Here is a 14114-nt window from a genome sequence, read left to right as displayed (position 1 = left end):
TGGAAGAATGAACACCTCTGCTGTGGTACTTTGGGTCGTTTCCTGCCTTTGTAACTTTATTTAAAGTTCAGTCACCGATTTTCTTTTTTTACCTTTTAACAATTCAAGGACTTTTGACTTTTTTTTTAAGTGATCCAACTCTGAAACATTTGCTCATCTTATTTGAAACTTTTGCCTTTTTTTGTAACCTCGAAAAAAAAAAAAAAGAGTGTGCACCCATACACCCAAAATGAATGCTTCAAATAGATATTCCTGCATTCCTGTCGAGAGAAATACCTGAATCCCAGCACCACTGATTATATAAGAAGTAAAACTTTATAAACCTTCTACTGCAGTGTGATGGGAACTTCTTTTTCTTGAGGAGTTGCGGTGTAAAAGAAAACTGCTAACAGACATGCTCAAAAGTCTTAATTTATGACAAAATTCTTCTCAGTTTTCTTTAAAACATTTAGAAACTGAGTTTTGAGGACTTTGATATCTTTCACGGTTCTACACCAGGTACACTCACAGTTGTAACTTTGTACATCCCTGTAGATAGTTGTAAGTTCATTTACCATAAATCTGCAACATGGACAGGATTTTAGATATTGTTGCAAGGGTAGTATGAAACGTATAGTGGATTTTTCTCTGAACCACTCAAAGTCAGAATTATACACACATAACACAAAAATATCTGTATAAATGTATTTTTGCCAAGTTGCAGGGAAACTACTTGTTCTTTGTAGCCACAAACAAAGTTGAATATTTGACCAATTGTACAATTAAAAACCACTTAGCTTGTTTAAACGGGTTGGTTTTAAGGCACAGAGTCAACCTTTAGAAAGGTATGCACTGAGATGAAAAATTGGGGCAATATCCAATATTAATATTGCTGTTAAGTCTATTTTATATATGTTTTACTGCCCTATAAGCAACCGACCCGCTGAATTCACCACTGGCTCTCTGCTTCAGTTCCCCTCAATCCTGTACTGCATCACTATCACCATCATATGTTCAAAGAAACACCTTGTGACCAACATCCTTCCCCAGAAAAAAAATTGCAGAAAGATGGAAAGAAACATTGGCCCAGTTGAATTGCTCAAACTGACACCGTTGTATTAAAAACGACTAATATTGGCCGATTTGGATGTTAGTGCCGATACATATCACACATTCCTACAAAATATGCTGTTGCAAAACAGCTCAGGAACTACTAAAGCTTATGCCTGAGATCTTGGAACATCAGCGTGATTGTCCACGGTGAAGCAAGTTTAACATCACAACATACTGAGTCGGTGTTAACTAAGAAAGAACTCCCTGCTCCAAACTGCTTCAAGCATGACTGACATTTTTCCACATAAAAAAGTTTAATCCCTTCTGGAGAAATCAGGACAAGGATTGAGGTGTTTGCCTAAGTCCAAACTTTGAATGTAGTTGGATGTTCCATCAATGTAATGATCTCAACCAAGCAAGTTTTGGAATAACTGATGCCAGATTTCTGGAATGACCTAGCTTCAGCAATTTTCTAAGGGATCGTTTTTTTTATAAATTACTGCCGGGGTATGTATATTCTTGAGGGTATGCATATGATTTTGATCCTGTGTGCATTGGAGTACACCTGCTATTTTCACATCTATTCTATTTCACATTTGTTTTCTAAATAATTTTAAATTTAATAGTCAATTTTAAGAAAAGAAGGGATTCGAAAGGCAAATTAATAGTTTTATCTATGATAAGTGTGTGTAAACTTGTAATTGACACTCCTCTGTTAAAAAAAATAAAGTCTTTACATATTAAATAATTTAGAAAAATAATTTTTAATGTTTTCTTAGTGACTCACGTCTGCACTTCTGTCTAGCCGCTTGGTTCAGGGCGTCGCCATAAAAACCCTGCTTGCAGCGCTGGCACTGGTCGCCCTCTGTGTGCCCGAGGCACTTCAGGCATCGCCCGGTAAAGTGGTCACAGACTCCCACGGCGTTGACATCCACATTTCCGTTGCAGGTGCACCTTGCGCAGGGGCGAGCCATCCCCGACGTTCCCAGGGGGTCGCCGTAGTAGCCATCTTCACATATCTGACAGCGCACGCCTGCATATGCACAACGAGAGGCAAAGGAGGTGAGAGAGGGACTTTGATGGCAGCGCCGGAGGTCATTTTCGTGTAACATTAGACTATGTTCTAATTAAATTAAATCCGCTGATTAAATGTGCCTGAATCACAGGTGGCCCTCCGCGGTGACGGGAAAAGCAAATGAGCCGACTTAAAAAATGACAGTCTTCTCGGTAACAAGCCGATTTGTGGAGACGTGGTATGAATCTTGTCATAAAGCTCCTTGTTTACTTTGTTGACTGTACGTGCGCATCATCTTAAATTGCAGGAATCTCCTGTCACCTGTCTGTCCTGCAGGGCAGCTGGTGCAGACCACCTGTCCGGTCTCTGCAATCTGGGCGCAGCTGCTGAGGCCCGGGCAAGGGCAGGCCTGACAATCACCACGAGTGCCAATCAAAGCGTTGCCATAGTAACCATCCAGGCAGCGCTCACAGGTCGTCCCACCGGTGAAATCCAGGCACTCGCACACCCCTGTAACAAAAAGAGGAGTTGCACGTTTGTATCACACAGGAACACCTGCTCATAAATTACCAGAAAATGTTTAGTTTTTTTTCCTCTCCATGCCATCAGAGGGCGCTGTGTCTCTGGCCAAAAAAGCAAACCATACAGTCCATATTCTGCTTTAGAAAAATAAAATAAATAAATAAAACATTCCCTACAGCACACCATGGGGAGCAGAAGACAACTAAATTCACCCCGACTATAATTGCTTTGGGAAATATGTGAGCCAAATGCAGTCCGAAAGACCTTCAAGAAGCAAAGCAATTCCCCCACCATGAGGGGGGAGATTACCAATTCTATGATGTCCAAAGAACAAACTGTTGTTTTGAAATTCAGTAGAAAAAAAAAGAAAACAAAAATTAGCTTTCAGCTATAAACGACTTTAAATGTACAACATGTGTTGATTTACACTCGCATACACATCGAAGCCCCAGATGCATCCTATTCAATTTACAGAGTGTTTTTTTTTTGTTTTCTATCCACCTGCTACATTTTAAATCTATTAAGCTACACCGGCCTCTGAGTGATACATCATGACACAGACCTGAAAGAAAATCCACAGCAGTGATTCGATGTGAGTGTAGAAAGATGTTCAGGATTGTCGGGCTGTGCAAACTTCTGTGGCTGTTCGGTGACCCACAGTGACCCAGCATCCGAGCCCACAATTAGGCCCACAAACGCGCTTAAAGCCAACTGTGGGTAATGACCTAGTTGAGTTGAAGCAGTGAAGATTTGTAATGACAAGAAAGAGACTACTTTTTACATCAGAAAGTTGATGAGTTTTCCTGCAAGCTGTAAAAACTTATTTCTAAGGTTACTATTTATATTAATGTTTTGCAAGGTATTTACAGGCCTTGAACTTTTTAACCATATGTTACATAGCAATCAGAGACATATTTTAATGTGGGCAAGGTGGCTCATCACCCAGGACAGCACAGTCTTGAACTTTTGTCAAGACTGTTCTGAATCACTAGAAAAAAGAACAGTTCATTTCACCTGACAAATATCCATTTGCATATTTTGCATATTAATTGAGTGAATCACAGGTATAACATTTCTACAAATGGGTGATTTATTGCAGCAGACTGCATGATGCCTGCATGTTGCTGCTGCAGACTGCTAGATTCAAGTGGCTACAAAGTGCAACGCTTTGTAAGACTTTCTGCTGTATTTCACCTAATTTACTGTGGCTTTGTGTATTAGACTGACGCATTCATTATCCGTACCTGCAGTAAACACAATTGAAAATCTGTGACAAAATTATTAATCTTCCATTCAACATGATTGACGTCAAGCTATTTTGCACAGGAAAAATAGAAAGAAATGTCTGTCTTTAGTTGTGTAAAGCTGGTAATCTCCCAAAGGATTTAGTGGTATCAGAGCGGATTAATCCCAAATGCATCTGTCCAGATTTTTGTTTGGAAAAATGTTTGGAAACTTGTATCGATTTTCTTCCACTTACAATAACTTCTGTTAACTTCTGCTTCGTGTTGGTTGGTCATAAACATTTGCTTGGGAGGGAAAGCGAGCTGCTGTAGCGAAAGCATCATTTCATTCTGTTTGCACACACAAAATGTTTGAAAGCAGAGGACATAAAATAGCTGGAATGAGCTCTAAAATTTAATAACCTGTCAAATGACTTTGCCACACATTGATAGCAGTAATTGAGTTTTGATTCTCTAAAGAACATGCCAATAAGATTGTGGTGCATTGCAAATAATCTGTAGCTGTGTGACTTAACTGGGGTCTCATTAAAGTTTCTCATCATTCCCCCCGTTGCCCACTGTGTGCATAGGTGAGACGCTGTTTGCTGTGGATTTTCAAGTCAGCTCACGTCACCATTGAAACTCTCTTCTCTTGTTTGAGGTCGCTGCTGTCGCTACATGGAGCTAAATTAAAAGTCAAACGTTTAAGATGGAATAATGCCTGAAAAGCTAAAAATGGTCCCACATCTACGACGGAGGGAAGGGGGGGCAACAATTATCCGTTCGCCTCTTCAAGTGCCCGGCTTCTGGCTAGAAATTATTAGTCTTTTGATGAGGTGAGCTGCATAATAAATAACATTCAAGCGTAAAATGCCAGCACTTTGAAGCCGGTATTTAGCAATAACGATTGTTCCCAGCACAAAGAAAGAGAGTCTTTCTTGAATTTCATAAGGCATACAATGACAGTGGTGGCGTGCACTGTCAATCCCCAATGAGCCATAGTAAATTTAATGGCAGCAGAAATGTGCTGACTTTACTGTGTGTGAAGATGACTGAGTGCGATATGAGGCAGCCGAGCCACCGAGGGCCTTCTCGATGCCATTATCATTCCACGGGCTCCTCGGAAAAGCTAACGCCATGCATCACAAAATGTCGCTGAATTGCCGGATACCTCCTCGCGCTGTATTTCCCCATCACCATGCAAACCTCCTTCCTTTCGTAATGTCTCCGAAGAATAATTTTATTAATGAATCAATGAGCATTCATTTAGTGCTAATGAATTGGGATTTCTTTGAATCTCCCTTCGGAGCACCACATTATGAATCCTAACAATCCCGGTATTCTCCTCTGCCCTCTTGTGCTCTTTCCGTTTCAGCCGCACGTGAGCGTGCTCTGCTCCTCTGCCTGAACTCCGCTTGTCCGTTCTGTGATGGGGAAACCGATATTTCCGCGTAGGAAACAAGCGGACTGGAGTTTTGCTCAGGAGCCATCTTCACATACAGACATACAGATCACACTTCCAAAGAGCTTCCTTTTCTTCCTACACAGCCTCTTTCTTACCTGCACACCTTCCCCCTGTTGTGCTCTTTCTACATAAATCCACACCCATTTCATTAATTAAGTGTCTTGCAGGAGGATACACTAGAATGCATGACTGAGTGATGGCTTTAAACAAGACATAAAGCTATACTAGAGCACATACAGGGTCAGTCATATATAAAAACAAAACTGAAAGTTTGCATACACTCTATAGCAAGAGATGTAACTTTTTTATTGTCATTGTCTGACTTTAAATCAGCCTACACTCATCCTGTTTTATGTCAGGTAGAATTAATTAAAAAAAGTTGCTACTGGAACCTGGTAAGACAGTGCCAGTATTTTCCACAGTGAATTAACTCCTTTACAGCTGGAAAAAGACTAACTTTTAGAAACATAAGGTGAGGTCTGATGAAACTAAAGCTCAAGTGTCAGACCATAATGACCATTGTTTTCTAAGGTAGCAATGGGTAAATGCTCAATAATAAATGCCCTCTACTTGCTTGCACAGCCCTTTATCAAGTCCAGAGGACTTCAAAGCGAGTTACGCTACATTCAGTCATTCCCACTGATGATGGTAAGTTGCTACATTGTAGCCACAGCTGCCCTGGGGCGGTCTGACAGAATCGAGGCTGCTGTGCCTCGGGCCCTCTGATCACCACCGGCAGGCAAGGTGGGTTGAGAACTTTGCCTAAGGACACACAGAGACAGACGAATGCAGGGGGTTCGACTTGCAACAGGACAAACTCCTCGTAAACTTGAGTAAACACCATTCCAATTGTGAAGTACAGAAGTGGTAAGATCATGTTATGGGGCTGTTTTGCTGTAGGATACCATGATGGGGAAAATAACTGTCAGGAAATACGTATTGGCGCAACATCTTGTGACGGCAACCAGGAAGTCAAAGCTTATGGCTAAATGGGACTTTCGAATGGACAATGACTCTTAACAAACAGGCCATTGAGTTGCTAAGTGGCTTATGGTCAATAAAGTCAATATTTTTGGAGTTTCTATCACAAAACTCAGATCAATGAAACAAATTTGGGGCAGAGCTGACAAGGTCTGTACAAACAAGAGGGCCTGCAGACCAGTTGAACCTTTTCTGTCAGGAGGAATGGGTCAAATTTACAGCAAACTACTGCGAGAAATGTACAGTATGTGTATACTTCTGTCTTCAGCCGCAGGTACAATACATTTTCAATCTTCTGGACTTTTAGAGTGCATTTTTAAACGATATTAGCTTCACAATACCACCTCCCTTACAAAAGTATGTGATTACTGTTTTTTGATTTCTAGCAGTAGGATTTTCTTCTCGTCTTTCAAAGTGGAGTTTTGGACAATTTGTTGTTTAACAGTTTTATTTGACATTTGAGAAGAAATTGTTACTGGGGCAGAGAGTATACATCGTGGCGCTGCTGTGTAACCTGTAAAAATGATTTCGGCTATGCCTCCAGAGATACAAACAGGCACTGGCAAAGACACACAGACTCAGCATATCTCTCAGCTCCCTGGGTTGGTTCATGCTAGACGATCATTCAGGTTTTCTCTCACTCAAAGAGCCATAAGTGACTTCTCAAAAGATAGCAGTTATCAGTGTTTGCGATGGCTTGTAATGGCTTTAACACCAGACAGAGGAAGTAGAGTGAGGGGAGAGGAGGAAGGAGAAATGTGCTTTTGTTTAAGAGAGGCTCGCAGCTCTCCTCTTTCAGTTTTCCTCTAAAATCGTCAGATGTATTTTCTGAAACAAATCGGCGCACGTCACTTTGCACCATCTTGGGAGGTTGTTCAGGGAAAAATAGGCATCATGTGGGGCTTTTGATAAATGCGTCATATGGGTTCAAAGCAACGCGTGACGACGTGAGTCATAAGAATGATTTACGCAATTTTTTTCTTCCCATTTTTCCCCAATGACACGAATGTTTAGTAGAAATCAAAAAGAAAAAAAGAAGAAAAAAAAAGAGTTGTAAATATGATTACTTTTTCCCTCCATTTCCTTTGCAGCATCATGTAAGAAAATGGCAACACGAACTGTAAGCTGTAAACTATAAACTATTCCAGCTCTCGTCTTCTGTATCCCTACATAAACAGTAAAAAAAGCTGCAGGCCAATAAAATCTATTTACCGATGCATGGGAACAGGCTGTTTTAATGAAGGAAAGGAGGAAATAAATCGGAAAAAGAGATGCAGAAAAAGGAAATTTTGCATGCCTCCTTGTAGGCTCAAGGGCAAAAGGCCGGGTTTAATCTGCTGCAGAACTGTTTCACGGCACTGCTGCTGTCAGATTTAACACAAATATTCTCCGACTGCACATGCGGCTCCTCATTGAGTTCTAAACGGACTGCTGAGGAGAACGGGGGGAGGAGGCTGCAGAGAAAAATAACCTAGAAAAAAAAAACCACACACATAGGGCAGTATGTTTTGTTCAAGCTGATACATAATGTGTGAAATACAGATGACAGGGGAAATCTGTTTTGTCATAGTGTGACTGTGGAAAATAAATGCATCAATTCTTGTTTTGTGTATCGAGGCTGTCGGCCAAATTATTATAGTCAAGGTCCCCGGGTATCAAGGAGGGGAAAGTTGGCAGCGGTGGCTGTAGCTCATGTTGTCTCGCTAAAACTCTGGGTCAGCTCATTCTTAAAGGAGAGCATTGTAAATGATGCATTTTGGTCTAATTAAACAGTAACTCCCTCATGAAGCTGTTCAAACAAGCCGCAGATACGCAAACTGCGTTTAATAATTCTGATGCATTCTTCAACTTAACTACAAGCATGGGAGTCTAAAACATTTAACATGTCACTTAGTAGCTACAGAGTGCAATTTTTATTCTTTATGATCTTTCTGGGTTTAGCATCAAATTTCTCCAAAATGACACTGGAGTCTTCAGAACATCACACGTTTGTTTTCTCTGATGCCTCGTTTTCAGTTTCATTTCCACTAGTATTAAACTACAAGACATGGAGAGAAATTATCAGCCCTCACATAACTATTAATTAGTTAATTGTGGATAATCAACTTAATCAGTTTCACTTCAAGGCTGGAGGAGGATCTGTTAAGAGGTTACAAGTTGTTAGTATTTTACTTGCTACAGATGAATCTTTTCATGGTTTAGTGTGGAGATTAGTTTTCAACTAAGCGATCAGAGGTAAGCAAAAAAATAAAAATAATAAAGCAGATCTTTGCTCTGTTAAAGCAACTTGAATATCAAAAACATCATAGCTTTTCACACATATGTGATCTATTTTAACTTCTGTTACATTTGCGTTTGTGGATTATTTACACTGAAGCTCACATTAGATTGGGGTGCACAGCGAAACCCAATCCATTTAAAAACCAAAGAGCTTCTTATCCATACCAGGATTTAAAAAAAAAATGTTTTGTATCAACTGCTTTGACCCTTTTGCTATGGAAGTTGCTGTTACTTTTTAGAAATCCACTTTGGTCTAAACTTTGTTCTTAATAGCCGTTAGATGTAAAGCTAATCTCCATTGGTTTCTAGTGGTTAAGTATGGGATGCATCAGCAGTAAAAACTAAGTTCTTTCTTGCCTTTTATAAAGCCCAAAGAAACTTAGATAACTGATACAATAGCATCTAATTTCCCTTTGGGGTTAATCTTTATAGAGATGTATTGCACTAAAACAAATCCAATGTTTTGATGCCACTCTTAAACATCCTTATCCTTAAAATTTGGATTCAGACATTCACAGATATTTGTGTTCAGACTATGGTACCTAAATATCTACTCTGATGCTTCTAAAGCAAGTAAAAAAGAAGGTATTTTTGTTGTTTCTTCTATTGCATAACAGCACGTGGTTGTTTTTATCTCTGACATTTGCGCAAGGCCAAATTTTTGAATAATGTTGAGTTATTTTGCATAGCTAAATGTCACACCCACTGCAATATGTCAGCAGAAGTCAGAACACCGAAGTCCTCCTTAGTTTATCCTGGCTTTGCAGAGGAAAATGGATCACTGGAGGCTCCTATTGCAAAAATATATTCAAGTCTGGGTTATAAAGGCCATCACACAACACAGTGACACTTGTAAACGATGGTCAACGTGTTCATCAGCATACATATTTGAATGCTCAGTTGAAATATGAAACATTCAGAGGCAGTGCTTTCCAACAAAAAGGAACTATTTGGAGCAAAACAGGGAAAACGAGTGCAAGCAACTCTCGAAACGCTGCTGAAATGCCATCTCAAGTCCTCAAAGCTCATTAGTCTAAAAAGTCTTAGGGACAAACTTGAGTCAGAAGAGTTCATGCACAGTGAAGCTGGCTCTGGCACCAGTTTATTCAGCCTTTAATCTCTCTGGTGGGCCGTGTTTGTTCAAGGCTTAGCCCTTAAGATGCCAAGGCTGCATCAGTGTGGGATATGAGGAGCGACAGTGAGGGTAAAATGAAGCGAGAAAGAGCAGAAAAACAGACAGATGTAGTCAGTCTGCATTGAATCTCCCCATGTAATTTCTATTGCTGATCCCATTCGCCACGCTTTACTTATCTCCTCTCAACCAGCACACTTATTTCGCACAAAAATAAACAGCCAGATAAACAATGCACGCACTCTGTCTGCCTGTCGTGGCTCGCAGTCACACTGTCAAAGATTGCTGATCTGAAAAGGTTCTGACCTTTCTCTTGACGCAATTAGTTTAGACAAGGAAAACTTTACACAACGAGCCCAAGAAGTCGTCAGAATGAAGGATAATTTGGACGTCTTCAAACTTGAAAAGCGATACTCGGTCGGCCGCACAAAGCCGTTTACGCTTTCCAACTTTTAAAAGACGCGGAGTCAAGCTCCCTGCAAATGGGAACTGTGTCCCGAAAATAGTTCCTTAAATGTAATCTTAAATTCAATGCAGCTGGATCACGGAGAACAAAAACGGTGTCGCGCACCATAGATACTCAACCAAAGAACCATGTTATTGGCTTAAACAGAGAAGCTGTAATGCAGCATCCAGGCACTCAATATCCAGCAGTGTGCTGGGAACGTCACGTGTTTCATTTGTTTAAGTGATTAATGAGCACTCGCATGCAGGATACGCTGCAGAGAAAATTTAGTGTCTCTGTTCTATCTATACAATCATCTCTTCCCCCTCTCCCAAACCCACTCTTGCATTTGTGAATTATGGTCTATGCCCAATTTTATGGATGGGTTATGTGCAATTACTACGACGTACATGCTGTGCAGAGGCATATCTAGCCCATCCTAAAATCAGAACTGTACATGTGCATTTGAACGTGCGCTGCTCTTTTGAATCTAAGGGACATATGTTTGACTTCATCCACCCCACAGCGCCGGAGTTCGGCCGAGATCGCAATCTGCTTGTTCCACAACAAATATTAACATTTCCAATCTGTTGTGTTACACTACAGCAAATAAAACCGACACAACCCAGAGAGTGTTAATAAATCATGATTATGAAGCACCATTGGCGGCGGTTTTCCCCGGCAGCCGGTGAATAAACTCCATCCCAGCTTTTGTCTGTGGGCCCGCCCTGCAGGATGATACGAGCCGTTAGGTAATTATACAGCAATTAGGATTCTGATAGAAGAAACAGCAGGTTGGTCCTCCCGCCTGGTGACAAATGATGAACAGGGGTATCTAATCAACTTTCCTTGATAGCTCTCCCCTTGACCCGAACTTATAGATTCGCAGAGAGCTGCCTCGCAGTTTGTTTACTTCCTGCTTAATTTCTTATAAGAAAGCCAGTGGGCTGTCAGCACATGACATGCAACTCTAATCATCTATTTGAAAAAAGAAAGGCTAATTTTAACTGGCTTCCTTTCCTCTGACAGGCAGCTTATGCCGTTCAACACAAGATACCAAAGGACATAAGGCATGTTTGACGCCTGACTCAGAAGACACCATGTTCCATATTCAACTCTCATTTGTCATTCACACAGCACTGAGGGCAGGCGAATATTCAAACATCCAAAAAAACAATATGTGTGTGAACACGACAATAATTCCTTAGACTCTGTGATGAGGAATATGTTTTCTCCAGTTCAAAACAGCAACAATGTGTATCCAGGGAACAGTGGAAGTTAAAAACACCTTAAATACACTTATTAGAAGAAGAAGAATTGTTATCTATCTATATATATATATATACATATATATATATATATATAGCACTTTTTTTTTTAGCAACAAGGCAGTTCATATTGTTATTCTATATAATAATATGACTACCTGCCCAACGATGTATTGGCTACCCCTTTGCTGCCAACAGAACTCAGTAAAGTAAATTGTGAAGTAAAGCAAATTGTGTGGGCACCACTAGACTTCTGAAAGTCTGTTGTGGCATCTGGCAACATGTTTGCAGCAAATATTTTATGTTCTACATGGATCAGACCCATTTGTCCAGCGATTTTCAAAAATGGCTAATGGGATTGGGAATGGGCGAGTTTGTCAAATCCTTAAACTGGTTCAACTCCTTAAGCTATTCCTTAATCACTTACTTATTTGCAAGGAACATTGTTCAGTTCCGTTCTACTCAAACGTACTTTATGAATCTTGAAGTGGAACTGAATGTTGTTGAAACTCAGTCAGTCAGACTTTCTTTAGAGTCACTGTAGTTTATAATGGGTGCTGGCAGGAGGATTTTCCTGCAGTGTTCTGTATTAAAGCCTTTGACTGTGTTGTGGTAAAAGCGTCTACTTCAGCAGATGAGGAAAGAAAAAGATAAACTCTCTACAACAGGCATATATATTGTTGGGGTCAGCATGCACACAAGTAGTCTACAGCTCTGCACCCGTATGTGCTGAGGAATGCAAAGAGCTACGCGTTTTGACACCTGTCTTATCAGAACAATAATTCATGTCTTTAGTAAGTTCATCTACAGTAGCTTGTCTGTTACACGGGTCAGCCTTTGTTACCCACATGCATCCACAAACCTTGACTGCCTCCAGCTCTCCTGCCAGTTATCACCATTTACCTCCTTGGCCAATTTTTTAAAAGATATCAACCCCAGATCAGGAATATCCATACATTTGGGTGCTGCGGTGGCGCAGGGATAAAGCATGACATGTGTGTGGCGGCTCTAGCCCTTGACAGGTTCGAGTCCTGGCCAGATAACCGTTGCTACACTCTTTTCTTATAACCCACTTTCCTGACTGGTAACTGCTACATAAAGGCCACTAGAGCAGACAATACCTAAAAGAAAAAAATCTATACATTTTAAAAGCAAGGCCACTTGAACCGTGAGAACACAGAGTGTTTATTGCTGCCCAATAAATTACACTCACTAAAAGGGGCCATGATAAAGAGATAAAGTCTCTTTTTCACTTCACCTGTCAATGGTCATAATGTTATACCTGATTGTTGTGCAGTTGAAAAGAAATGTCAAGCAATGTTTGGACATTTTCCTGTTATCTTTACAGGTGTAGTCAGATGCTTACATAATTATTTAAGTCTGTATTTATAATTTGTCATAACTTGTTAAAAAAAGCAGTATGTTGTCTTATCATCCAATGAAGGAAAAAAAGAAAGGTTCATACAAATTATCAAGAGCCAAAATGACATTCATGCAGATTATAGGTTAATCCAAACATGAGTTTTATTTATTTATACATTTACTTCGAACATGATAGAAATATAATATCACACACATGAACTAGGAGTTCAAAAGACATATTTTTGTACAACAATCATCTTAACATGCTCTAAAAGGAAGAAGTGACAAACTTATGATCTCCTACCTCACAAACTCATACAATATTTTCAGATTATTAAATCAAATAAAAAAAATATTGAAAATATACTGTCCCGTCCAATAATTTAATGATGGTATGTTTTTTTAAGATATTTTACAAAATAACAGCATGTAAACATTTAGATTGCCGTTTTTTACATTCATTTTCACTCAGCTTTTCTTTTAGTCTCTTCTGAATTTTTTTAGACAGTTTATCCTTCACATTTGATTTTGTCAGGTTAATCAAAAACAAAAATGCTGTTGATTTTGTTAAAATGACACTAATCTTCAAAACATCTAAATTATCATTCAGTCACTCTGCTACGAGAAGAAAAAGAAATGAACCATTCACATTTTCCACATTGTGAAACATAGTGTGCGTGCGAATCTTTAAAATAGGGACACTTAAGTCATTTCAGAACTGGTGAGTTCGGAAATGACTTAAGAGCTGAAAGATTACACAGTCCATTCTTACCAAATGTGACTGACAAAGCTTTCAGTGCCTCTGGATAATGCGCCTGAACCAGACCAGAGTGGCTGTAACATCACATCATGAGCCGACGTTACATCGAAACGTATGAAAACACACCATCTGCACACCATGCCATCTACCTTTCATTTGTGAATCCCAGTTCTGTTCAGTACAGAAGTTCAGGATACAGGTAGAATGCAGCTAAAAGAAAGATCAGAAGCTGCTACCACAAATGAAACTGTTGACAAAAAAAAAACTAAATATCAGACCTGACCAGCAACTGAGACGTTACGCTCACCAATAAGATGAAAATTACACAAATTCTATGTGTTGTTCACTACATACGAAAGTTTTAATTTGTCATGTTTATACAAAATAAAATTCTTCAGCCCTCATTTGAATGCATGTTTAATGAAATAGCCAGTCTCCAATACTTGTTGAAATAACAAGGTCTTGTTCTTTGGCTGCTTTGTCATTAGTTTGCATGAACAGTTTTAGGGAAGGCTTTCATTTTCATCTTGCTTGTGCAGCCCAACAATCCTGCCATGTTCAGACACTGAACTTTTTGAATTTGCCATCAGTCATATAAGCATCTGAATACCTGACAGGAATAACATGAA

At 39.8% G+C, this 14114-nt stretch overlaps 1 protein-coding gene across 1 annotated transcript in view; it reads right to left on the bottom strand.

Annotated features, from left to right (window-relative positions):
• lamc3 (laminin, gamma 3) overlaps positions 1-14114 on the bottom strand; it is a 133663-nt gene that overhangs the window by 22684 nt on the left and 96865 nt on the right. Inside the window, exons 13-14 of the mRNA XM_008423622.2 lie at positions 2369-2557; positions 1820-2065 (exon numbers count right to left, since the gene is read on the bottom strand). Of these exons, the coding sequence (XP_008421844.1) occupies positions 1820-2065; positions 2369-2557 (435 nt within the window). The remainder of the gene's footprint in view (positions 1-1819; positions 2066-2368; positions 2558-14114) is intronic.

The sequence above is a fragment of the Poecilia reticulata genome, linkage group LG12, assembly GCF_000633615.1.
Source record: "Poecilia reticulata strain Guanapo linkage group LG12, Guppy_female_1.0+MT, whole genome shotgun sequence".
Lineage (NCBI taxonomy): Eukaryota > Metazoa > Chordata > Actinopteri > Cyprinodontiformes > Poeciliidae > Poecilia > Poecilia reticulata.
The sequence above is the reverse complement of the archived record's forward strand: the minus strand, read 5'-3'. Positions and strand labels throughout refer to the sequence as shown.